The 27,247-nt window shown below is 47.0% G+C and overlaps 1 protein-coding gene and 1 long non-coding RNA gene across 3 annotated transcripts in view; one reads left to right on the top strand and one right to left on the bottom strand.

The window, feature by feature from the left end:
• Positions 1-296: 296 nt before the first annotated feature.
• Gad1 (glutamate decarboxylase 1) overlaps positions 297-27,247 on the top strand; it is a 39,558-nt gene continuing 12,607 nt past the window's right edge. The window contains exons 1-10 of one of the 2 annotated variants that reach the window (XM_034495120.2): positions 297-477; positions 1,906-2,048; positions 5,284-5,346; positions 10,648-10,806; positions 12,143-12,385; positions 17,679-17,769; positions 24,732-24,844; positions 25,978-26,093; positions 26,181-26,260; positions 26,491-26,545. In XM_034495120.2, coding sequence (XP_034351011.1) covers positions 1,970-2,048; positions 5,284-5,346; positions 10,648-10,806; positions 12,143-12,385; positions 17,679-17,769; positions 24,732-24,844; positions 25,978-26,093; positions 26,181-26,260; positions 26,491-26,545 — 999 coding nt within the window. In that variant the 5' untranslated portion in view covers positions 297-477; positions 1,906-1,969. Of the gene's footprint in view, positions 478-706; positions 816-1,905; positions 2,049-5,283; positions 5,347-10,647; positions 10,807-12,142; positions 12,386-17,678; positions 17,770-24,731; positions 24,845-25,977; positions 26,094-26,180; positions 26,261-26,490; positions 26,546-27,247 lie in introns of those variants that run through there. The other variant, XM_034495121.2, reaches the window with a different exon arrangement.
• Positions 12,662-24,778, bottom strand: LOC143441329 (uncharacterized). The gene is made up of 3 exons (XR_013108632.1): positions 24,695-24,778; positions 24,420-24,557; positions 12,662-13,732 (listed from the first exon to the last, which is right to left on the bottom strand). It is a non-coding gene; the product is annotated as an uncharacterized LOC143441329 (long non-coding RNA).

The following is a 27,247-nucleotide window of genomic DNA, read 5'->3' on the forward strand; positions in this document are numbered from 1 at the left end:
TAAGAATTATGTTTTTCCTGCTCTCACTCAACATTGCCTATCTCAGAAATAATTAAAAAAAAAAAAAAAAAAAAACAGCGTGCTGGGTGCATTCTGGATTACTCATAGGACTTTGTTTTCCCCCCTTCTGGTCGCAAACCCGTGAGCTGGATTTATAATCGCCCTATAAAGCTCCAGAGGCAGTCAGACACCTGCAAAGGAGCCCCAGCGCTTCGCGGACGTGCTGCCCCCGCGAGCGAGCGGCCTCGTGATTCCCCCCGCCGAGCGGGTCCCCGCCTCCCCACTCCGCCCCCGCCTCCCCCAAGCCCAGCGGCCGCCTCTCCGGATCTCTCTCTTCTTCAGGCTCTCCCGTGCCGGACCAAGGGTCGTGCAAGCAAAGAAGCAGTCCTGGGGTGACACCCTGCACGTACGCCTGTGGCAGAACCGAGCCGAACAGAGGAGTCGCGGGAGGCTCCAGCTCGCTGTCGCTGAACCGAGGTGGGTAAATACCGGATTGCCCGGACTTGCCAGAGCCCAGCCTTGGTTATTCAACCCGGTGCCCTCAGCCTGCGGCTTCTTGTCGAACCCTTTACCCCACCCCACCCCACCCGCGCTCGCCCGTCGCCCTCCTTCCACAGCCGAGTGCTTCCCGCCAGTCCTGTCGCAGCTGTGGTTTGGCGCCCCCGGGGCCCGGCCCTCCTCGCTCTTGCATCCCTTATCAGTTTCATTTAGGAGGACACATAGGAGCTGAAGTGACACCAGAGCCATTTTTGCTTGCGCTTCGGGGATCGGAGCTCACGGCTCTCGGATACGCGCCTGGGTAGCAGCGGCAGAAGGTGCGAGGAGCGATAACCTGTTACTTCCCCAGCACCCGCGTTCCACCGCCGGCCGCGGAGCTGCGAGGGCGCGCGCGCGGGGGGACAGATGCTCTGCCCGAGGGACGAAGCGCAAAAGGCGGCTGGTGGGCTGGGCTCTGCGGGGTCTTAGATTTACCCAGATTAGCGCTCTCCTCTGGCTCCTCTCATTCTTTTGCCCGCTCCTTAGCCCCATCTCTTCCTCCTCTTCTCTCTCGCCCTCTCTCCCCTCTCTCCCTACTCTGTCTACAAACAAGCATCAAATAGGGGAGCCGCGCACTCTTCTATTAGAGGTCTCGCGCCCTAGGCGCAAGTTCGCCACCGGGTGACGGTCTCCTTTTTACCCTCCGACACCTTCTCTGGCCCAGTGAAACGAACTCTGGGGACTAGGTAGAGTAAAAACAGTGAATCTGGGACAGAGCCTCGCCCTAGGGTTGAGAAAGCTAGAAACGAGGTGGGACAAGAAACTGATCGGCAAGGCTGCCTTTTGGTTGTCTGGAGTGCAAGGTGACTGATTCTTAGCGGGTCAAGTCCTGAGGGGCGGGGGACCGTTTTCTTCTCACCTTGACTCACCAAAGTCCCTGTCCCCGGCGCTGTGAGCCTCCTTCTTTCCAAGGAATTAGCCAGACACAACAACGGGAACCAGACACCGAACCAGACGTGCCCGCCCCGCTCGCCCTCCCCCCTCCTCCTCTGCCTGTCCGCCAGGCTGCTGGGAGCCCAATGGGGCTTGTCTTGGCTGGGCTGGAATTCGTTCGATGAGTGCTCCCTAGTGGTCCTAGACCTATCCTCATCCCATTCCTTGCGTCCTACAACCGCTTCCGGCGCCCCTTAGCTGTAAGGCTCACTCGGGGCACCCCGTTGCGCCTCTAGACTTGAGAGTCGCCCGGGGCTACTGTGCCTGCGCCTCAGTCCCGGAGCTAGCGAGCGCCTCCCCACCCCCTCCCACCGACCGCGCACCAGGACTCAGCCAGCTCGCTGCCCTTGGTCTCCCTTCTGTCTCCGAGACTTCGGTGCCCGAGGCCTCAGGACCTAGAATCTTTCCCGGCACAGCCCTCCCTTCTGTTTGCAGTCTGTTCCTGCGCCCAGTCCGCGGGGGACCCTTGAACAGTAGAGACCCCAAGACCACCGAGCTGATGGCATCTTCCACTCCTTCGCCTGCAACCTCCTCGAACGCGGGAGCGGATCCTAATACTACCAACCTGCGCCCTACAAGTAGGTCCTGCCCCAGTTTCCTATTAAATGGACTGCAGCGAGGGTGGGGGCGCTGGCACTGCGGGAGGCTGCGCTGTCGGAACGCGAAAGGAGAGCGTAGAAATGATGGAGGCTGGGAAACAAATGGGGCCCTATCCCAGGTTCCTGCTTAGAGGTCATTTGGCTGCCAGGGACGCGAGGTTATTCCCAGGGCACCGAAGAGCAAGGACTTCACAAGGGCCCGGCAAGAAAGATCTTTGGGGTCTAGGGGTTAGAGATGTGCAAAGCGCTGTGTTGTGTTTTCGTCTGACGGGACAACAGGGGTCAGAACAGAGGGGCAGTGTGAGGAACCCTGAGTCTCAGCGAGAACAGTTTTCTAGCTCTAGGTTTGAGAGAAGACCTGACCTCCTCCTCTTCTCTCCCTCCCCTCCTCCCAAGCTCTGTACTCACAGTCCATAATCAGGGGAAATTTCGACGTTAATTGCAGCTTTTAGAAAACTCTGGGTCCCTAATTGCTCCAAATTTGCGTCTAGCTATTGACGAGTGAAGGCGAAGCCAGGGGCGGTAAAAGGTGCACAAAACTGCCTGAGATTCAATTAATTACATCTTAGAGACGAAAAAAGGCGAGGGAGGGGCATTAAGCATCATCTAGATGGCAAGATGGGGTGGGGTGGCAGCTAACTAGGAGGAGAAACGGTGTGGCAGGCCAGGAGGCAAAAGCACCCCTGTGCTTTTTTCTAGAGACCTGTCAGCAGGTGACAAGTCTTGGAAGAATAGGGAAACCAGATAAAAGGGTTCTGCTTCCCCATCCAATCTGCCTCTAATTCAGCCTGACTTTCTAACTCCACATAGAGGACTGGAGTCGCGGGATTTGTTTATCTTTTTTCCATGTTGAGGTTAAGACTTTCACCACCCCTCTCCCCAAAAATCTATCAGCTCTAGACAGCTCCGTCCCCACCCCACTTCCACCCCCACCCCGAATCTCTACAGAAGAGAAGCTGAGGGAGATCGGTGTGGTCAAGAGTGCTTTATTGTTGCGTTTTTACGGCACTTATTGTAAGCCCCGTGCAAACAATTGTTCCCATCAACAAGAAGAAGAAGGCAGGAAAGCCCACCTTCAGTTTCTTGGTGCAGACTCTGAGGCAGGAGGCCCTAAGTCCTCAGGCTACCTTGCAGTTCTCTTAGTAGCCCCTGCTTCCCACACACAGGCAAGCGACAATTATCCACACAACAAAGCCGAGCTCCGGAGAGTCGTCAGTGCCGGCGGCACGTGATGCAGGCATTGGCGGTGGAACCAGCGGTGGGAGCTGGCCCTGCCGAATTCGGTGCCTGCGCCCCTTTTGTCTGTAGATTGGACCTGGATAGATTTATTTTCCAGTGCTCCCCACATCTTACTCCAGTCTGTATCTCCCAACACACACTGTTATTCCTTCTGTAAGGTTGAGGGCCTCGCTCCACACTAGGCACCCCTGTATCCTACCAGATTACCCCGGAGTACTCAAGTGTCCAGCCCCAGCAAAGCCCGAGGCGATGCTCTGAGTCCATACAAGGCATGGTGCCTCCGGAAAACACCTAAATGAAGGCCAGAGATCTAAAGACCCCCTCCCCACCCGGGAAGAACAACCCTTCCCTGGGAAACTCTAGCCCTTAACTGCTAGAGAGAGCCTGGGAGTGCTTGTCCGCGCTGTCCAATTTCCGTCCTCCCTGGAAGGCACACCCCCACCCGTCCAGCTTGTTGTCTCTGCAGGGTCTCTGGGAAGGCGTCCCTTTCTGCTCCGGTACACACCTTATCCCGTCACACCTTATTCCAGTAAGCCCCTGGCAAGCAGGAGCTCTCCAGCCTGTCGCCTATCGGAAAAGGCTTTCTCAACTCCGGCCACAACAAAGGGACTCTCGACCCCATCTCTCTTCCTTCTTGTTTTTATTAACACCTAACTTGGGGCGAGGGGGACGACACTGGAATGTTTCTGATCGCCAACCTCAGGCCAAGTGACCTTGAGAAACAGTAACCTCTGCGCTGAAATGATTTTGTCACCTGAGTCGTAGACCTACATCCCTTTCCTGAGTTCTTTTGGTGATTAGATGAGATTGAAGTTTAAAGAGAAAACACAGATGCTGGGTGGAAGTAGCGCTTTATGCTCCAGGTACTATTATTAGGGGATTGCTGCTGCACAGATTTCCTGTCGTCAGTGGAATTCCAACCGTGACATACTGTCTCACGACGTCAGACAGGTTTTTCGCCCCTCTGGGGCTCTGTTGTGCCTGAGGTTTAATGGATGTCACTCCGCTTATCTCAGCCAACACTCCTTTACCGCTGGAGTGGAGGATGGGAGGCGCCTTGTTTGAAGGGATGGGGAGAGGATTTCTCCTAGGGTCCACCCCAGGAGTCTACAGGAAGGCTTCCTCGTATAGTAATCTGCCTCTTTGCATTCTTTGCTACGAGTTAACGGGAAAGACCGGTAGACCAGAACGCCTTGAGAATGGCCTGGGGAGGGGAAAAAAAATAAAATAAAAGCCAAGTCCTGCCTCCCGCGTTTCAGACCCGGAGGAAAGGTGCTCGCACCAGCGTGCTTCAGGCTCTAGAAGTCGGCAGGAAGGGTTAATGAGGGGCAGGTTGCGAAGGGGCTTGGAGGGTGGGCTGAGGACAGGACGGCTGGCGCACCATTGTCTTCTCGCCTCCCCAGTCTGACTGGAGCAGCCATGCGAGTCCGATCATCTACTCAAATACTATTTTTCACCCAATTAATTCCTGAACTCTTCCGCGACCCCATTTCATGCCAGTTTATTTTAAGCTGCCACTCAGCTGGAGACCCGCCAAGAAATTATGAGACGTTTGGGTCCCAGATGCCTCTGTGTTCCCTATCTGAGCGGTTGTGTTGTCGCCCTTCAAGTCAGAGGACTGGGGCCTAGGGCTGGGCCTGGCTTGTGGGTGCTGGGCCACGCCAGCGCTAAGGTCTGGATCTGTGTACGTTGAGTTAGCCTCTGCCTTGGTGCAGATCGCTTGGGGGCGGGGTCCACGGTTGTGAGCTTCAGCTCTCCAAAACGTGGTTCGGTACCTGAAGTCTACAGTAGGCAGGGTATGTGAGGAGAGCTGGGACCTCTGTCTGAACCAAAGATGTAGGGTAGCAGCTCCTTGCCTCTTCCGGAACAGAGCTTTTCTTGAAAACCTCCACAGCCCTCGCGAAAACCGTTGCCCTCTACCTAGTTTCTCATTGGTCTGACCCTCGCTAATTTCCCTTCGTCTCTCTGCCCCTAGCATATGATACTTGGTGTGGCGTAGCCCATGGATGCACCAGAAAACTGGGCCTGAAGATCTGTGGTAAGTAAACAGGCCCTCAAGGGGTGGGCTTCCGAGGGTGGAGGGACACGAATTTGTAGGAGAGTCCCACCTCCGGAGGGGGACTCTTGACCCTTTGGTCTAGTTTTCTGCTTTACTGTCCCAGCGCCCAACAGATGCGGTCCCTTGGTCCCTCTCTCACTTGGCAGGAAAGGCCTTTTCCTTTTGGAGTCCTTATAACCAGAAACCGCATAGTTCCGGGGACTCATTTCACCCAGTAGGGCCTTGGAAGTTTGGATACAGCGCCCCCAAGCGGCAGCCTCGCCGGCGCAGGGCTGCCTGGACTAGTGCGTTCTGCTCTCGAATTTGTAAAATCTCATAAAAAGTGTGAACTGGTCTGATTTTTCCCGGCGAACAGATCAAGGCTGTAACTGACCCCTTCGTGGTCGCTCACTCCACCCTCCATCCCCCATCCCATCACCATTGAAAGTGACTTCCTCAACTTGTGGGGTTTGCACCTAATTGCCTTGGTAATTCAAATTTCGTTCCTGGGGTTTTGGGGACCCAAGAAAGGAAAAGGGTTGCCTGCAGCTCTGGGTGGCCTGTCTAGGGGAGGTGCGGGCAAAGAGAGCTAGACCGTTTGCCCTGCAGGTCTTCGACGGCGCTGAAAGAAAGGAGGGGGGCAGGTGCGGGAGAGGGGAGGGAGGGAACGTTGGAGAGGGTGGTTGTCTGGCACGATTTGCCAGCAGGAAAAGAAAACAGATCTGAGAGCTGGAGAGGAAAAGGAACGAGAGAGTCTGAAATGAAAACGCCCAAGGGATGTAATTTTTTTTTAAGAAGAAAAAAAAAAAGGGAGAGATTTGTTCGAAGGGACACAGCTGAGTGACTCGGGCTGAACAATAGGGACTTGCTTTCCTGACTACATTTCACTGTCTAAAATTCTCTAGCCTTATCGGGCCTGAAAATACGGGTGTCCCCGGGCAGGGGGTGGAGAGGCGGGGGAAGATTAACGAGGGGCTTATTAAAGAGCCATCCGTCAGCTGCTGCGCCCGAGATAGCAGCCGAGAGGGCGCAGGGCTTGGAGCCCTCCCCAGCCTAGGAAGCTCAGGGAGCCCCGAGGGGAGTGGGTGCTGTTGAGGCCTGACCTTCCCGCACCCTTTATGCCCCTCCCCCCTGCTTCCCGGGCTGTAGCTGTTTAGAATCGCTGGGGAGAGTGGTTGTTTAGGGCCTTTGGAAAACAGCGTCCTTCAGTGTTTGGCCGCGCAGCGCCCTCCTTGCATCACTGGGGCTCTGGATCCTGGAGTCCAGTATTTACTGGTGGCGAAGACCTAGTGCTCAGCTGCGAGAAGTAGTGCGTTTTCTGGAAAAGCTTAGCCCTGTGGCCATAGGACCCAGAGGTTTGGGGAAGTGACCCGATCCTCGGCACTCAAAACTGGTGGGCAACACCAGAAGCGGTCTCTACTTCGACAGCCCGGAGCTTTGTTCTATTAATAGCCTCTCCCCACTCCCACCCAGCCATTCCTGGCTTAATGGCCCGTTTCCTGCCTGGTCCCTTTTGGCTCTCGCCTTCTGCCTCTGTGGTTGTCGTGCAACTGAGTGGCAAGCAGCAACCGAGAGGCAATCAGAACGGGAAGAAACCCTGGGGTCTCCAGGTGAAGGCCACTTTTCTTAGAGGCTTCTGGCCTGTGGGAGCAAGGGTGAGTAGGGACAGTCGCCGTACTGCCTCCTGCTGCTCTTGCTACTAATCCTGGAAGACAAGGTCCAAATGGTCCTGTTGGAGACAAATCCGGATGTCCTGAAAGGGAAAGGGGCCAGGATGAAGTTAGAGCTGTTGAGATAGGAGTGGAGGCTCTAAGTTATTACATCTTCCGCCTCCTCTGACAACCCGTGCCATGAGGCTGTGCACATGGAGATGGGCTGTCATCCTTAAAGATCTCTCTCTCTCTCTCTCTCTCTCTCTCTCTCTCTCTCTCTCTCTCTCTCTCTCTCTCTCTCTCTCTCTCCACACACACACACACACACACACACACACACACACACACACACACACAAAGAAAGCTGCAACCTGAATGACAGGGAGGGAAGCAGAGGGCAGGACTTTCCCATGCTTTGGGCCAACTCTGGTTTTCCATCTTAAGCTAGTGGAAGCCGAGTATTCTAGTCAACTAATGTTGACCCTGAATCTACAGCCCCTTCCCGAACTCATTTAATTCCAGTCCTTTCTGCACAAGGAGTATTTCACCTTCCTGACCTAACACCACAGTTGGCTTGACAGCCAAGGATTGAATAGCCTCTAGTCCATCACCCTGGAAGGTCCTCTAAGCATCTGCATGCCTTGCTAAGATGCACTTTTCACCCGTCCCCTATGCTGCTGCTTCTTACCCCAGGAAGTGAAGCTGCAAGGATGGCCATGGGTGTCACTACTGATGCTCTCTAGAGGCAGAACCCCAGGGAGAGTAATCGAATGGAAGAAACCCAGGGTTCTGCTGAGAGCTGAAGATCAGCTGCAGGCATGGTGGAATGACCTAGATAAACAGCAAGCATGTAGCAAGAACTGGGCTCTGCCCTTGGTCTTCATTGCTTTCCTCTGTAGAAGTCCAGAGCTTGCTGCCTTTTTTTTTTTTTTTTTTTTTTTTTTTTTTTTTTAATTTTTTTTGAGACAGGGTTTCTCTGTGAGCCCTGGCTGTCCTGGAACTCACTCACTCTGTAGACCAAGCTGGCCTCAAACTCAGAAATCTGCCTGCTTCTGCCTCCCAAGTGCTGGGATTAAAGGCGTGCGCCACCACTGCCCGGTGTCATTTTCCTATTTTAAAGAGAGAGAGATACCTCAGGTACTTTATATCTCTGGCTTCTTAAAAAATGTAGGCAATCTGTTGATATGTTGTGTGCCCACTAAAAAACAAAAGAAGCTCCTTCCTCTAAGTGGCTTTGGTGCTGGGCTTCAGCGTCCCCTCTGCCCCATGACCATGTGTCTTTACACCACACCAAAGCTTGGAGCTCCATTTGCAAACAGCTGTCTGGAGCGTGCTGCTCTCTGGTTCCACAGGGCTCACTAGGAGTAAGAATGAGGAACAGCCACCAGCAGAGGAGAAGTCCTTTTGGGATGCTGTCCATCTTTATTTGGGTGTGCTGGCCATCTATGACTTGATCCAGTACAACCTTAAGCTCTCTCTACTGGGACAATTCCAGGCTAGCCCTAAATGCTGGTGGCTGGGGTATAGAACAACTGAGAATATAGGGTGTTCCTGGGAAGTCCTGGGGACCCCAGCCAGGACCCCTTGCTAGTCAGACCATTGTTAAAGCACTCACTCAATATTATTCTCCATTCAATTTCATCTCCACCTCACACCATTCTCTACCTTGGAGAAGCAAATAGTTCCTGGCAGGGCCTCTCTAAGCCAAAAGGAGCTTGAATCATTTTAAAAGATCTCAATAATTAAAAATAAAACAATATTTTCCTAAATAAAGTGAAAGAAACAACATTTTATATTAAAATCACATCAGCAACTCCCAGTATTAGAGGAAAAAAAAAACTTCACAGTTAACAATATCACACCAGTGGGCTTTTTGTTTGTTTTGTTTTGTTTATGTATATGAGTACACTGTAGCTGTCTTTAGACACAGCAGAAGAAGGCATTGGATCCCATTGCAGATGGTTATGAGCCACCATGTGGTTGCTGGGAATTGAACTCAGGACCTCTGGAAGAACAGCCAGTGCTCTTAACTGCTGAGCCATCTCTCCAGCCCCCACACCAAGGTTTTAAACACAATTTACAATGCAGTGTGAATATGCTGCATAAAAAAATAAAACCAGGATCTAGAGAAAATTCTTATTCTTACATTACAGAAAAGGTGGTCCCAAATGGCATACAGATCTAAAGTTATGCCTCCCTGTCTCATCAGGACATCTCTGGGTGAGCCTGTGTGGAAACCATCTTGGGAGAGGTTATCTAAAACCTAATCTCCCTGCCTCTGGCTTCCAAAGGGGATGCAAGGTAGGAAGATGTGGGGTCTCTCAGGAATGAGCCAGAAGCCTGGGCAGATGACAGAGGCTCCAGAGTAGGTCTTAGATGAGCAGGACCACCTTTCATTGGGTCACGTGGGTTTGGTTTCTCCAGCCGGACATACTCTCTAACCATTGTAATGGACAACGGGAAACAGTGCCAGGGCCCAGGACCCCATATCCCTTTAGTGAATGAGTACTGCCTCCTGGCTCTGGACTTGACAGTCTTCACTGTGATATCTCAAAGGATCTTGGTTTCTACAAAGACAGCTTTGGAGTCACCAAGGAATTTTGTGTTTCCTCTCTTCATTATGTTGCCTCTGGAGCTAAATTGAGGTTGCATTACAGGTACTGCTGAGGAAAGAGCAGGGTACAGTGCTTGGTCAGGGAAGGGGAGCATGCTCCGGGTTGGCAGGCACTCAGCCCGTTGGGGTCTAACCCTGCTTCCTGAAGTACTGCTGCAAGTATTTGCACTGTAAACCATGGGTAAGTGAGATTTCTCCTCCTTCTTGGTGGAAGTGATGGAGTGCTATGAATCCCAACCTCTGCTCTGAGTCCATTTCAGTCTGCCTCTTGGAGAGCGTTCTATCATGGCTGTAGCAGAGGTGGCCAGGTGCCAGACAAGCTTCTGGATGATGGGAGATTGGTCTCACTTCATCTGTCTCATTCTGAACAAATAACAAACAGCTCTTCTACAAGTGCTCCATAAATACTTAGAGCTGAGTCTATGTCGAGGGTGTGAGATGTTGAGGCTTTCTTGTCTTTTTCTCTAATGCTTTTATCAATGGAGAGAGGTTCAGGAAAAAAAAACACACTACATATTTGAGTCAAAAAAATATTACACCTGTGATGTTTACCTTATCCTTTCTCTTTCTGCTATCCATGTCCCTTCTGCTGCCCCAACCAGCTCCCGTGGATGTCCTCCCCTCCCCCTCTCTGCTGTCCTCATACCCCTGGTCCTATAGCCCACAAACCCAATGTTGGCAGCATCCTCTCTGGGTCCCTTCCTTCCAAACCTCATCCTCGGGCAGGTTACTGGAGTGGAAGCTGTCTGGTCAACTTAATTCTGAGTTTGCTGTCATGTTCAGAGAGGAGGTGGGGCTCACTTGCTGCTTTTCTCTCTTGCATGACTGGGCCTGTGCCACTGATGATGCTTGACACAGCCCCTCCCCGCCTGAAGGCAAGCAGTGCAAAGTCACTGTATATCAAACACAGATACTCAGTGGCTTGTCTTCTCAGCAAAAGTGAGAGCCTTGCTTAGAGGGTTAGCCTGGTTGGGCAGCTGGCCTTTGGTGGCTAGGTACTTCCCACTTTCTCTGACCTGGCTTCTTGCACTTTAGGCTTCTTGCAAAGGACCAATAGCCTGGAAGAGAAGAGTCGTCTTGTGAGTGCCTTCAGGGAGAGGCAGTCCTCCAAGAACCTGCTTTCCAGTGAAAACAGTGACCCGGGTGGCCGCTTCCGTCGCACAGAGACCGACTTCTCCAACCTGTTTGCTCAAGGTGGTTCCTCCCCGGGCCCCACCCAGCTCAGCCAGTTTGTCTTGATTTTTTTCCCCCCTGAAACTTTACTTCTTTCTCCAACAAATACCATTACTCTCTGTGAGCCACATAAAATTGCTTCTCTGACATTTGTTTGGAACAGACTCCCTCCTTTCCTTCTGCCCAGGTCCCTGCTGTTTTGGAAGGTAGTTGAGGGGTATCCATAAATCATTCAATTCTAAAGACACCCCCAGAGATAAATGGGGACTCCCTGAATGTAAGAAGCTAAAGGAATCTTACAATTAGAGAATAAAATGGTTCTTCTATTAGCATTTATCCTCCAAGATTACCAGCCCAAACCCCAAGCCCCAAACCCTAAATCTGCTCTGTGGAAAGCTGTGCATCTGAGCTTCATGACTATGACTAAACATGGGAGACTCTTTGAAGAGCTCTCTCTAGGTTCTGCTGGCTCTGCAATGCAGGTCTTGGGAAGTACTTTACCAGTCTTCCCTAGTAGCTCTTGGAACTCCCACTTCCCTTAGCTCCCACAGAACCACAGAACCACAGAACCACAGAACCACAGAACCACAGAACCACAGAACCACAGAACCACAGAACCACAGAACCACAGAACCACAGAACCACAGAACCACAGAAGCCACAGCTTCACTAAACCTCTGAGACAGCCAGGCCATGAATGGCCACACAACCTATTCTTGTATTCTCTGGGGAACTTCACTCAGGAGACCCAATGGCTTTTCTTCCTGCTCACCCCCCTTTCTAATTCTGCTCCACAGAGCCTAGAACCCAGGTTACTTCCAGACTCCTAAATAAATAAATAAATAAGGCCCTAAAGGATTAAAGGATGACAAAGACAGAAAGACAGTGGTCCCCTCTGGTACCTTCTAGAGCCCATACCCACAGTAGCCCCAACCTCTGCCACCCACAGATCAAGCAAATCATTAACACCAAGCCAGATGCACAGGGACACCTGGTCTCCGGGAGACCAACAGAAGTACTTTACATCGTGTTCCTCCCAGGTGTCCATTCAGCAAATGGACAGCTGCCAGGGTCAGCTGCTCAAGGTTTCCTTAAGTATTCCATTTCTCCCCCACATGAGCAGTCTTGACTATTAGGAAGTGTGTGAAGCCCTAGGAATGTATCAAACGTCTGTGGGCATAGTGCATCCTTCTGGGGACTGGGCTGACCAAATCTCTGTGTAGATACATATTCTGGAAAGCAACCAAGCCCTCTGCAGGCTGACCCAGGAAACCCCTGAGCTCCTCTGCAGGCTAACCCAGGAAACTCAAGTATGAAGCAGACGGTGATCACTGTTTGGCTTCCCCTCTCTGTTTAGATCTGCTTCCAGCTAAGAACGGGGAGGAGCAAACGGTGCAGTTCTTGCTGGAAGTGGTGGACATACTCCTCAACTATGTCCGCAAGACGTTTGATCGATCCACCAAGGTTTTGGACTTCCACCACCCACATCAGTTGCTGGAGGGCATGGAAGGCTTTAATTTGGAGCTGTCTGACCACCCTGAGTCTCTGGAGCAGATTCTGGTTGACTGTAGAGACACCCTGAAGTACGGTGTTCGTACAGGTAAGAGTAAGAGATGGGTTGACCATCACCTAGCTGGTTAGGAACATAGTCAATTCATACTGAAGAGGCCCCGTCCTGGTGAGGGAAGACACCAGGTGCCCAGTGACTACAAGGTTACCATGGGCCACAATGGCTGCAGCAGGTCTAGCAAAAAGTCATCATTTATTTTAAAACTAAAAAAGGTACAGCTGTATAGTGACAGGTTATTTTATTGTTTGCTTGTTTTTTTTTTTTTTTTTTTTTTTTTTTTTTTTTTTTTTTTTTAAATAGGCTGTTTGTAACCTAAACAGAGCAGAGTGACCTGTCCCTTTGTCCTTTCTCTGGTCTACCTCGCTCTGAAGAACCCTACTTCCATCACCTATCCCTTGTACTGGGGAACTAACTCCCCTTTTCCCTCTTTTTTGGAGTCATGTTCTAAGGGTTGTCATATAAATTATCACAATGGGGATTGGTTCTTTCACAGTTTTGGAGGCCGAGCCTTCAAAGGTGTCAGCAGGACCATGCTTTCTTTGAGGGCTCTCAGAGAAGATCCAACCTTGCCGTTGTGGCTCCTGGTACTTGTGGGCATTTTCCTTGGCATTCCTCAGCTTGTGGATGCTTCATGTCAGCCTCTGCCTTTCCTTCTACATGGCCTCTTCCTTGTGAATGCTTGTCCATATTTTTCTCTTCACAAAAGGACACCCTCTCCTTTGGATAAAGGACTACCCCAATCCAGAATGACCTTGTCTAACTTGTTTGTATCTGAGAAAACTCTATTGCTGAGTAGAGTCGTGTTCTACAGGAATAAGAGGTTGAGACTTGAGTTCATCTTTTTAAGGAATACAGTTCAATCCAGAACACCCAAAAGAATCAGTGTCTGTCTGTCTACCTGTCTGTCTCTCTGTCTTTCTCTGTCTGTGTGCATGTGCGCGTGTGTGTGTGTGTGTGTGTGTGTGTGTGTGTGTGTCCTTCCCCGTCTCTCCCCTTATATTGTATTCCAGATGAGTTGCCAAGTCCTCTCTCCTACTTGGTGCTTGTCCTGTCTCCCCTCTTTGCCTTTCCCAAGTCCTCTCTAATCACCAGCCCTGGCTAGAGTGATTACTTTTCAATCACCCCAAGTTCAAAGACATTTTAAATCTCTGTCTGTGCTGTTTCTTGGCATCAAAATAAAGAACAGTTCCTTTGCTGGTCACTCTTTTCCCCTTCCAGCCTGGCTTTCCAGGGCCCTTAGGCAGACAGGTCTTCAGGGATTGGGGGTCCTTGGCCATCACAGTTGCTATCACAGGGGGGAAGCCCCATGACAGGGAATGGCATGTTGTTCTTTCTGCTTCTTTTTCTGTCCATCTTCATTTCCCATCATCTAAATCCCTAGAAGATAGATAGATTGAAGATCAGAGAGGCTGGTGGCGATGAAGCTGATCAAGGTGACTGGATGTAAGAAACAAACTGTCATAGAAAACTAATGAAGTTAATCAAAGAAGCTATTTAAATACAGAATTCCAAGTAGCTTTTGAGGTTAGCTAATACCACTGGCCTAAGCATAGTTTCATTTTTTTTAATTATTGTATAGAGCAGACTCACTCTCATGCACAAAGTCTGTGTTTGTTAAAGAAGCACTTATTAATTCAGCTCCACTAGCCCCGCCCTGATCAGATGGCTAACCCATTCCTGAAAAGTAGTGTTGTTCTCCTGGCTTAAAGGAGAATCAGAATTCTGTGTTCCAGCTTGATTTGCTTTGGTCAATGTTTTGTGTCTCGTCAGTTTGCTCTATAGATGTTCTCCAAGTTAAGAGGTTGGTCTATCTATCTATCTACCTATCTATCTATCATCTATCCATTCATCCACTAAAGGCCAAAATGTCTATCAAAGAAAACATCTGTCTGCCTATCTATCTATCTATCTATCTATCTATCTATCTATCTATCATCAATCTATCCATCCACTAAAGCCCAAAATGTCTATCAAAGAAAACACAGAATTTGGTCCCAATAGCATCTCATGCCTGTGGTCAGAGAAAGCAGACCATTTGCTCCTTGTATGAATCCACTGAGGTGTTTAGTCTGAGGCCATTCACCTCTGATTAGCACAGCTGCTTCCGGAGGCAGACATTTGCATTTACAGAGCACATAATCTTCCACACCACGTGGACCTTTCTGCTGCCCTTCACAGGGTTGGCACTAGTTAAAGGACACCATTGCTGCCCCGTCAAAAGCCAGCTCCTAGTTGCTGGTCTCTCATTTGGAGTATACATTCAAACAATAGACTAAGCCCCCAACACACATCAGAGGATATTTTGGAGGATATTAATGCATTAACAGCCAAAATAATGAATTGGGTTTTCATAACGAGAGCACAGTGTTCCAGGTACAGTCTAAGAAGGGAAACGGTGGCATTTGAAATCACTCTCTGAATTAACAAAGGACCCAGCACACACAGAGTTTCCATGGACCGATGCAGAGATGAGGCAGCCCTCACTCACAGCAGCTGTGCATTTCTGAGCTTGTTCTTTTTTTAACTTCTCATTATGGAAAATTTGAACTTACACCAAAGTAGAATTATATAATAAACCCTGTGCACCCAACACCCGGCTTTAACTATCACCAAATCTCTGCTGACCCATTCTCTGTATGGAAGCAAGTCCCACACAGAACATTATGGCATCAACACACATCTGCACCTTCATGAATTTTCTTTAAAAATCATGTCAGTGTTCTAAGTGAAAAACAAAAACAAACAAACAAACAAACAAACAAACAAAACAACACCTAAGTTCCTTAAGACTAGGATGTATTCAATCACCTGGATATGTAAGTGCTTTGTTAAGTGCATACTGTTTCAATTCACCTGAGTCGGGATCCACTAGTTTATTTGTGGGGGAAACTTACTTTAAAATGACTTTCTCCCCTCATTTGACATTAAACCATGTATTACTCAGTGGCCTGTCTGTCAGAGTTAGAACCAAATCTGGCATTGGACCTGGTGGTACCTGCCTGTAAAGCCGACACTTAGAAGAGGAGGTCAAGGAGACTCCCAGTTTGAGGATAGTCTGGGCTACATAACTAGACCTTTCTTTTAAAAAGCAACAGAAAAAGCAAAATATGAGAAAGGGAGATGAAGGGAAAGAGAGAGAGAGACAGAGAGAGAGACAACTGACATCTAAACTATGTTGCTACTCAGTAGAAACTGTTAGAGGGTCGTGGATGCAGACCCTGCAGCCATGTGATAAAAGGTGCTGGAGACCTTTGTGCTTTATCTCCTGTTCAGACTGTTTCTATGCTTTGCTCTGCCATGCTATATGACTCTAACGCAGTATCAAATAAAGTGAGATTGTGTTTATTTATAGTTCAGTACTAGCTCAGAATGAAAGAGTTACTGTTGTTGTTTGTCACTTTTCAAACGGGCGTGGCATATACTTTAATGGATTTTAATGGAAGTATTACTTCAGAATATTTTATTCTTTAACAATTTCATACGTTTATAAGATGTATCTTGATTACAGCTGCCCTAACTTGCCCCTTCCACTCTCCCTGGCTCCCCTAAAAATCCCTCCTCTTACCTTCATGTTGTCTTTTTATTTTTTAAGAATCTTTGGAATTTAGTTAGCGTTGCCTGAATGTTCCTAGGTGTGGGGCCTTCCACCCGACTGTGGTACTTACCAGCAGCCTGTTCCCAAAGAAGAGTAACTCCTCCTCTCCCAGAACACAGAAGGAAGAGCAGATTCTCAGGGAGGGGACTGAGACTAGGGACATTCAAACACTAAGTCTCTGACAATTATTCACAGACAACGGCAGTTTCCACTGGAAACATAGCAGTCAGCAAATCTCTGCGACATCGTCCTCCGTCACATATTCCCCAGATAATCTACTGTGGGACCTCCTTCATGACAGCTGAGCCAAGCTTGCTGATGTGGGGTTGAGTTTTTGGTTAACGTCAAGTTAGCAAAATAATTGGCACTAGTTGTAAGTTTGCTGAGGGCAGAGCCAGTTAAAATGCACTGTGGGCTGCATGGGACTTTCAAGTCGCAGGACCTAAGTGGTTCTGTGCTCAGTAACTGAGTGAGGGATGGTCTGCCTACTCACAGGGAAGATGCTGGGTCAGCTAGCTCTTAATCTGCTCAGCTCCATTACTTTAATGAGCACCTAACTCTAGATGGGCAAAGAACACTAATGCTTGACATCACATTTGCCCCAGAGACTCAGAGACCGATGGTTGGTCTCCACATCAGGTCTGAGTGGAAACTTCCTCCAGGCTTGGTTTGAGCCCCAAAACTCGGAGGTCTATAGCCTCTCTCCATTAGCCAATCTCAGCCTGGCACTTAAAGTCCTTGGGATATTGAAGTAAAAGTTTCAGTAGATATAAACAGAATAAGAGCTACCACATTCCTCAACAGGGACTTAAGAAAAGGTCTTACTGGGCTGGAGAGATGGCTCAGTAGTTAAGAGCACTGACTGCTCTTCCAGAGGTCCTGAGTTCAATTCCCTGCAACCACATGGTGGCTCACAACCACCTGTAATGGGATCTGATGCCATCTTCTGGCATGTCTGAAGACAGCTACAGTGTACTCATATAAAACAAATAAATAAATCATTAAAAAAAAGAAAGAAAGAAAAGGTCTTACTTTGTATTCCAGGCTGGCCTTGAACTTACAATTCTCTTGCCTCTGCCCTCCCAAAGTGCCAAGATCACAAGCATGCATCACCACACAGGATGTTGCCACATTCTTTCTCATGACGGAAGAAATAAGTGACAGAGGAGCTCACCTGAAAGCCACCAAATAAGATACTGGAAAGCATGGCTCATCTCACTATTCTCAATTGTGTGTGTGTGTGTGTGTGTGTGTGTGTGTGTGTGTGTGTGTGTGTGTTTATTTTTAATTTGTATGGATAGATGCTTTGCCCGCATAAGGCACACGACATATGCCCATGTGCCATGTGCATGCAGTATTCTCAGGAGCCAGAGAAGGGCATCAGATCACCTGGGATTGGAGTTGCAGATAGTTATAAGGTATCATGTGGATGCTTCAGATTGAATCTGGGTCCTCTGGAAGAACAGCCAGCGTTCTTAACTACTGAGCCACTGTTCCAGCCCCAATTTCCAGTTTTTTTAATTTAAATGCATGCTGCTTTAGAAACATAGAGATCCGAGGGCATCATTGTTGTTAATGGTTGGTCACCTTCCTCGCCCTTCTTCAGGACCCTTGGAGAGTTCTATTGGACCATAGGACGGAGCTCACATCATATGCTCTAGGCCTTGGCTCTGAAGATAGCAATGAAAAATCCAGCTTTGTCTTAACACTTGCCCATTATCTCTCTAGGTCACCCTCGATTTTTCAACCAGCTCTCTACTGGTTTGGATATCATTGGTTTAGCTGGTGAATGGCTGACATCAACTGCCAATACCAATATGTAAGTCTCCTGTATTCTTTTCCTGTATGCGCACAGGATATGTATGGCTTGTGGTTTAAAAGTTTCACTCTGGTGGTTCTGTTCATTTTTTCCCATAAACTCTTTTCGATTTGCCACAAGGTGAGAAACTATTCTTGAATAATGTAATAAGAGCATGCTCACGACCAGTGGTAAATTGCTTTGAAACTTCCATGTGAAATTGCATAACAGACGCTTTCTCTGAATGCACATTTTAAAAGGTCGTTCTTTGGGCTATGATTTTGGTTTCCTTTTCTACCCAAGCACACTGATACCTAACACTCAGGCTGTGTTTCCTTCATGGTTAAGCTTTCATTAGCCACGAATCAGTTTGATCAACCCATTGTTGCAACATTCATCTACTGCAGATGTAGCATGTGTTCATTTCAAAATAACTGATAGTTTTTGCGGAGTTTAAGACTTCGGGAAACACAACTTGCTTATGTAGACAATGCTTTCATTTATTTCCGCTTTCTTTTAAATGTATATAAAAGTTATTCCGAGATTTTCAAGGTCCAAGGACAACCTGAGCAGTCTTAGAATTCATCCCATAAGTGTCATCTCCGGGGGCGGGGTAAGAATGTATCACAAGATATGGAGGGCCACCACAGCTTAAGAACGATTATCTTTTTCTTCAATACTAATGACAGTGTTTTACTACTATCAATGAATCCAGATAGTGGCATAACATTCAATTAAAGTATCCAAAGGAAATTAATGAAGCAAATGTATCACAATAATTTAATGATAGCTGCATAAGAACCGCAGGGGTTTCTGTCACTGCTGCAACATTGAAAAGCTATTTATTTGTTATTTGTTAATTATTTGGTGGCACCAAGAACCAAACCCAGACCTCAGGCACACTAAGCACGCTAACTCAGGCCTAGGGCACTCCAAGCATGCTAACCCAGGCCTAGGGCACTCCAAGCATGCTAACCCAGGCCTAGGGCACTCCAAGCATGCTAACCCAGGCCTAGGGCACACTAAGCATGCTGACCCAGGCCTAGGGCACACTAAGCATGCTAACCCAGGCCTAGGGCACACTAAGCATGCAAACCCAGGCCTTGGGCACACTAAGCATGCTAACCCAGGCCTAGGGCACACTAAGCATGCTAACCCAGGCCTAGGACATGCTAAGCATGCATTCTGCCATTGTGCTCCACTTTAGCCCCTGACTCACTCCTTCAATTTGTTGCAATTAGTAGATCCTGAGAAGTGAACTTAGGTGAATGAGTGGGTTTGTGAGAAGTCAGAATGTCAGTTTGTGACAGCCGACAGAATGCTGGTTATTGAAGTTCAAGGTAACACATTTTTCTTGAACCATGGCCAGCCACACTGCCAAAAGGGCATCTTTAAACCACCAACTGCTCACGAGCATCCCAAGGCTGCCGTGATGCTGTGACTCAAAATTCTAAAACTGCATTCAGAGAGTCAGACAAAAGTTTAAAAGTCAATACGGCAAGTGGAGCCTTTTGTGCTAAAAGGCATAAAGTGGAGCTGATCAGAGAATGAAAGTGGTTTCATCATACTTCCAGATCACGAGTCATGACATCTCACGTTGTATCTATGTCGGACTTCAAAAGTCAGGAATTTGGGCCGGGGATGCAATTGATCCCTGAACTCTTCAAACACAAAGCTCCCCATCCCCAACTCCGCCATCTTTACTCTATTATGGTTTGTCGAAGAAAAGCACGAGTACCATAACATAGTAATTATAACTTGGGTAAAATACGCTAATGTTTAATCGTAGCATCTAACAGGAAGGAACAACTTAAATTAGAAAGTGCAGTCTGTTTGTTTTAACCCAGCAATTTAGGAAATAAATGAGAAAAGCAAAGTAAAGGGTATGTGTGAGTCTGGACTGGGGGTGTGGCTCTGTGGTACATCTATAGCATCTTCAAGGCTATGGGTTTGATCTTTCCTGACCCCCAAAATAACACATGTTCAGCAAGACTCAAATATCCAGTTACATAGGCCTTGCATTTACCCAGCACCTTTATATGTGTTCTACAGGCTTCTATCACTTCTCATGTGTAGCCAATATCAAGGTAAATAAAGAGTTCACCCTCTTTAACCATTTATGACCAGATCTTCCAAAAGCTTTTCTTGAACCAGAAAACTATTTATTACAGGTTCTCCCCCTGACCGCTTTTTGGTCTATATTAATAAAACCAAAATTCTTTGCTCCTCCTTTAGCTCTCAGCTCAGCTATGAAACAGTAAATACGTCCCAGCCAACTGAGGTCAAGGCCAAGCTAGCTAAATGACACATAGTAATTGCCTCTCCACTGAGCAGGAGGTATTTGTAAAATATGATTCGATTCCAACAGATCGATAGAGAAGGTTATTTAAAATAGTGAGAGAGTTCCTGTCAGCTCCTGAGGCAGGCGTTGTGCGAGGAAGCGATAACTGTTCTCAGGACTCCTCAGCCAGGAGCCCTGGAAGATCATGGCATGCCACAGCATCACAGGCATGTAGGTAGCCTCTGCCCCCTGTGACAGTTCCTTCTTCAGCTAGGAATATCCACTCAAATAAGCCTGAGAGAGACTGGCAGGAGAGCTTTCTTTATTCTGGCCAGTTGCGATTTAATTACTGATGTGTTCCTACCTCCCTTCTCACCCCACATCCATTGGTTTTGGGTAGCACTGGTAAAAAAGCATAATTACTATCTTCTGAAAAGTCCTTTCAGAGAAGGATCTAATCTCTTTCAGGTGGATCTGAAAGATCAGGTAGGCCATCTGACTGCTTAGCAAAGAAAGAGCATATGTGTCCGTGCTTTTACATCAGCTTGCACATGCAGCTCTGGGACCTGTTCTCCCAGGCAAGGATTGAGGCGAATACAGCAAAAACTTGGCAAATGTGTAGCTGTTCTTGGCATACACTCCTCTTCTCTTCCAAAGCAAGCCCACCAAGAACAACTGTGTGAGCAGTCGTGTAAGCAAGGACTCCTGGTATAATATGTAAATGCGACAGCAAGATCTGTCTCGCCTCTTTGCTGTGAGCTTGAGGGTCTCAGGCATCTATTGCTTATTTTCATGGAAGTCACACTGGAGAAATTTCCTGTGGGGTCATCAGTCATCACACGCTGAGGGGAAAGCTGTGAGAGCAAAGCCTGCACCAGGCAGTTCCCATTTGTCCCGGAGAAAGAGTCTCAACTGGGATTTCTGACCCTGAAACAGACAACTGAGATCTCACACAAATCAGTGGTCCTCTTGAGTTTTTATCTTTTCATCAGAAAAAGAGGAGGCAATGGCATCTTCTCTCCAGAGTGATCCTGAAGACTTAACTATTGTTCAGTCCTAAGTACCCATACCCCAGGATAGGTGGGCACACACAGCCTCCTGGTTCTTGTTTCTGACTCTTGCCATCTCTGGACAAAAGAACATCTCCCTAAGTTCCCCTTAAGTATCTTATGTCCCCTGCCACATCTGTAGAGAGAGGACATCTGAGGATCTTGACAGCAGCTAGTGTGGAAGAGTCTTTCATTAAAGTCCTCAGCCTGGAAGCCACCAAAACTCCAGGTTCTTTTGTGCCAGGTTCATATTATGCCATGAATCTCTCAGCTACAAAGTTCCTTCATATTGCTGGAGTTCTGGCCCTTACCCTCTGTTTCAAAACTCAGGAAGACAAGAAGGCGTGACAGACAGAGGGACTGAGAAAGAGAGGAAGTGAAGGAAGCAGGGCTGGCAACGCAGGGACATAGCATTACCACCAGGAAACCTCAGAACTACACGAAAAACACTTTCCACAGAAATTGTTCAGCCATAGCTAGCCCCATGGTTGAGTGTTAGGAAGCTAGAAAAGACAGTCTCCAGTCTCAGTGAACCACACTCTAAACAGACTGTAGTGAAGGAAGACAGTTGATACTATTTCTGATTGGCTGCAACAACACAGCAACAGTGTCTTGACAATCGACTCACTTTAATTCTGAGTACATCTCACCGACAACCTGAGGTGGACTGTCAAGGGGCCGACCTGCCTCCCCACTGAGTCCTCTCTTAATATCCTCCCATCTCACTGTTTTAAATCCTTAATTCCAATCCTTGTCTTCTGCTGTATGCCAAGGCCATTTGAGGGACTGCTTCACTGACCTCAGATCCTGAACTGTAACCATTTCCTTTGTTTGACCTCAGCACCCCACCAGCTTCTTCCAGATCTTCATTGACGTCTCTTGACATCATCTTTCACCTGTCATTTAGGGAAGGGGCTCCTAACCTGGGGTCCCAATTGTAAAGAGAAGAATCTCTTACAAGTGTGCACAAAACAATGCGTATATCCACACTTTTTACCTGGAGATAGAGGGTATGGTTTTCCCAGGACTCCTAAAGGGGTCTGTGATCCAATTAAACCATGAGCTACTGATCTAGAGTAAACTTTGAAATTCCTTTCATAGGAATATGGATACAGGAAAACCCTTCTCACTGTAATAATAAATATGACCCAAAATGGACAGGCAGGGCCAAAGGTATCTGGAACAAACATCTCATTGGTCCGTTTGTCAGATTATGAATCAATCATGACCAGTAAGTGTCCAGAGGAAACTTTGCAAATGTGTAGTTGTCCTAGGCACACATAGTTCTTCTCTTCCAAAAGTTTTCTGTAAGCTTCTAGGAAAGGCAGGATGTAAGGACTAACTAAGGTCAGGAGTCAGTATAGTACTACCCGTGAGAGATCTGGTCCCTCAGACCAAGGCAGAGACCCTCAAACAAGATGTACCTCAGGTCAAGGACCAAATGCTGATTTACCCTCCTACTAAGTTTCCATCTCAAGCTTGGGAATGGTGTCTCATAACATCCATCTCCTCCAAACACAGGGGACTGTGAGGTACCTAATAGCCACTCTGTGTCTGGTGAACAGAACTGAAAGAAGGTTTATACCCAACATAGATAAAGCCTCAGAAACACATGAGACCAGAAAGTCTCCCGAGGGAGCTCTAAATTCTTCTTCCTGAATGGACATGGCCATGTTCCTGGTTCTTAGCAAGGAAGACTGATTTATGCCACTGTGAGGGCTAAGTTGGTTCTATCCCGCACCACACATCAAACCAACTCCTTGGTTTTCGGTCCCACACATTCCCCCTCCTCACATGGTTCCTACCTGGCATCTAATACTGATTTACCTCTAACTCAACTTTCATCCAGTCCTTGAACTAGTTCTGATATTGTGGTGTGTGGTTCCATTGTTCTTTTCCTTGACCTCGAGAGATTTCTTATTGCTATTTGGTACTGTGAGATCCAAGCACACAAACTGCGATCAGTTCCTCTTCATTGTGCAAATATTTCGGCCATTTCAACGTTTCTCCCCCCCACCCCCCAAATCAGTGGAACTGTAGATCACACATTTTTGTTCAACAATGTGGAGATTCGAACCATGAGTTTGCCTCTTGCTACACTCAGCATCCCAGGCTAAACCAGGAACCCTTCTCTTCTTCTTCCTTTATCAGGCCATCAGACATGAGGGAGTGTTGGTTGCTACGGTGATGGGGCTCAGAGCAGAACCAAAGCATGAGTGTGACCTCCAGAGGTGATGGTAACTGAACACATGTTCTCCCAGGGTCTTGCTCCCAAAATTTCAGGGGACCTCTAAGGAAAGTGGACATGATCCCTTTGAAACAAAATTCTTCTCCTCCTCCCACCAGATATATCCTGAGGATCCTATTGAGTCTTTTTTTTTTTTTTTTTTTTTTTTGTCCTCCTGTAACGCCACATAATTAATGTGACTGGTGTTTTTCCTTCCTAATTAAAGCTTATTGGCATCACCTGTGTTTTACTTAAAGCCATAGTTATCTTATTCTTGCAAGTAGCTTTTCTAAATCATTAAGCAAGATTCCCATTAGTCTTTGGCTTTGGCATTCAACCCCAAACCCCTAAATGATGACGATGCCTCCTGTATCACTTGGCTGGGTCTGTCTAGGCATCTCTTTTCAGCTAGGATGGTCTTGGCTCAGTCTACAGACACTGAAGCTTAAGAAGTTCAAGACAAAACAAGAAAAAGAGCCTTAGCGTTTAGGAAACGGGTTCTGTCTTTAGGCTCAATTTTCTGTGAGTGGTCTTCCTTGACTTCTCTTGGACCCTTTTTAGCACCCCGACCTTGCTTCAATGACTGTCCTACCAGACAGTGCCACTGCTTTGAACTTCTTTAAAAACAAACAAACAAACAAACAAAAAAAAAACAAAACATAGCTTGCTTCATTTACATCTGTTTGTTGGGAGACACATGCAACCTGCCAGGAGATCTGACACTCACAGTCAGATACGTGTATGCAAGTTGACCGGCTTCTTGTTGTTTATAATTTGTAATTAGAAAATCATCACTTCTAATTATTTTTGACAGATATAGACTCCAGAGAATTATAGATACATAGTTTTCCTTAGGGATTATTAGAAGAAAGAACATGTAGATAATTACATTGAGATCTTTAAAACATGGGTCAATATTCCCAATTATCTTCACAGTCAGCTTTCAGATGTTTACAATGTTGCTGAAAGACAGAATTTAGCCCTGCCTAAAAGCATGAAACTGTCAGTCCTTCTTTTAAAAATAAAAAATTTTTAAAAAATTAAAAATAAAATGGTTCAACCAATTGTAAGTAGAAGCCAAAATGCAGTTTTTCAAATTAACACGTTCACTCACCTACAATAATAACGGTGAATCCTCTCCTGGTGAACCCCGCCGGGAACCGGCAGGGCTCTCTTTTGCTGGTGAAGTATCTCACCACAGACTTTCCACCACCTTTCTTTGTGTCCCAGGTTGGTTTTTGATACTTTAGGACTAACGGATATGTGGATTCAGAAAAAAAAAAAAAAAAAAAAAGAAATCATTTTAGTGGTTTTGAGTATCCAGTTTTAGTACCCAAACACAACTGCTGAACCAATGGTCTGCGTTCATCAAAAAAAACGTAGGTTTACCTCTCCATTTCTCTTCTTCCTTTCACCGCCATTCCAGGTTCACATATGAAATTGCACCCGTGTTTGTTCTCATGGAGCAGATTACCTTGAAGAAGATGAGGGAGATCGTTGGATGGTCAAATAAAGATGGTGATGGGATATTTTCTCCTGGTAGGTTTCTTTTCTGTAACTGCCCCCAGAGCTGCCAATGTTAATCCTTTTGTTCTTTTTTTATTAAAATTACAAACAAATGTCGATTACAGACATTAATGGGCTTCACTGTGACACTTGCGTCTATGCAAGTATATATATGCAGTTGATGGTCTTAGCACTCTGCCTCTCTGTCTTTATTAGGATGGAGGCTATCGAGAATGTTACCACCCTAGGAACTAACTAACAAAGGCTATGTCTGGGTCATACAAAACAGTGCTGTTCTGACAACAGCAAAACTAAGGATCAGTGAGTCAGATTATCAGTGAGCTGAGTTAAGTCCAAATATTGTATCTACTTTAGTTTCTAACTCAAAGTAGATACAATAAAAATCTTTACAATGAAGACTGCTGTACTTGCAGGTAAGAAGCAGTTATAGATGGTGTTAGCGGCAGTGTGATTGCATCCAGGGCAAGAGAAGAAATAAGAATACAATTGTCCAGGCAATTCAGGCAGACCGCAGATTTGCCTATTTCATCCTCAGGCAACTAATGCAAAAGTGACCAGTTTGTATTGACTAGACTCGGATTGTTATCTTCTTTCCTTTTGTATCTTTATTCAGAGGGACAGGAGTGAGTTTGTATCCCTTTAAATAAGCTTAGACCTCTCCTAGATTCAGGAACTCAGCTGGGCTATTCACTGAAAAAAGAGTACCCAAGCCAAATAGTAACCAAGAAATGCACTATTTCTTTCTGAAAGCTCCATTACTCTTTTTCTCTGTCTTTCTGAACTCAGGGAACAGATTCAGCTTTGTTCAGGAAACAGATTACACAGAAGATGGAAGCCGGGAGGCTGTAACTAACCATGTCTTTGCAGCTGCTCCCACCGCCTCTTATATTGTGTATAGGCTCTGGGTAGGCACTGCAATGCATGAATCACCTCCTGCAGAATTGCCTACATAGCTCTGGAGTTAAGTAACCACTTCAAGTCTCATAGCAAGAGATACAGAGGGAAGTCCTTAGAAGTAAAGAAACCAGCAAAACTTTCAGGATATTGTCTTTTCCCTTCCCCATGTAGTGAAACACCAGCTCAACCTATGTGTTAAAAACCCAAGAGAACCCCAACAACCTCCTGCTATGTCTGCTTGTTGATAGGGGGAGCCATATCCAACATGTACAGCATCATGGCTGCTCGGTACAAGTACTTTCCAGAAGTGAAGACAAAAGGCATGGCGGCTGTGCCCAAACTGGTCCTCTTCACCTCAGAACATGTGAGTTGGGGGGGACTCTGGCTTGTGGATTGTGATGGTTTTCAAGGGACCATGCAACTTTTAACCTCAAGCATCCCTTTGTTTCAGAGTCACTATTCCATAAAGAAAGCCGGGGCTGCGCTTGGCTTTGGAACCGACAATGTGATTTTGATAAAGTGCAATGAAAGGTAGGCAGGGCAGAGCAGCATTAGGTTCCTGATGTATTAAACGTGTTCATCTGTTAAATCTGCTTTATTGTGTTTAAGCACTGGCTCCGTACAGTGTGCCAAGCTGCTAATGGTCTGTTGAAAATATCCATTTAAATTACTTTTTGCTGCTGATGAAAAAGGTTTTTCTCCCTCTTGTATAATCTTGTTGATTCTTCATTTTAACTTCTCTCTTTTTATAATAATTACAGGGGGAAGATAATTCCGGCTGATTTAGAGGCAAAAATTCTTGATGCCAAACAAAAGGTATGTTCATCAAAAGATGTTTTGGTACATCTGAAACTTCAGTGAATACTTTTTTTAAAAAATGACTGTTTCTTACCTACATGATGAAATATTTTGATAATGGGAAATTGTATTACATTTCCAAGATTTCTGTCTGAGATATTCACTTATTTCCAACTTGTGAAAGGATTTGGCCCCAAAGCTGAGTCTACAAGTCATGCATTGTGTGTGTGTGTGAGTATGCAGGTGTGTGTGCAGGTGTGTGCAGGTGTGAGTGTGCAGGTGTGTGTGCAGGTGTGTGCAGGTGTGAGTGTGCAGGTGTGTGTGCAGGTGTTTGTGTGTGCAGGTGTGTATGGAATCCAGAGGACATGAAGCATAGGCACTGCATCATTTATTTGAGACAAGGTCTCTCCCTGCCTGAAACTCACCAGGCAGGCTAGGTTGGCTGAGCAGCAAGCCTCAAGGACACACCTATCTCCATTTATTTACCCAGTCCCAGTTCTGAGATTACAAGTACGCACCAACGTGCTTGGTTTTTAAGTGTGGATGCTGAGGTCCTTATGTTTTCAAGGCAAGCACTTTACTAACTGAGCTAATTTCCAAGTCCTTGTATCCACCTCTTAAAAAAAGTTTGTGTTTACTTGTGTTATCAAACCACTTAGAACAACATGGCTCCCTGAAAGAGCAGTATCCAGATGATGTTCAGAAGTGTTCAGAAGTGTT

The sequence above is a fragment of the Arvicanthis niloticus genome, chromosome 2 (assembly GCF_011762505.2).
Source record: "Arvicanthis niloticus isolate mArvNil1 chromosome 2, mArvNil1.pat.X, whole genome shotgun sequence".
Taxonomy (NCBI): domain Eukaryota; kingdom Metazoa; phylum Chordata; class Mammalia; order Rodentia; family Muridae; genus Arvicanthis; species Arvicanthis niloticus.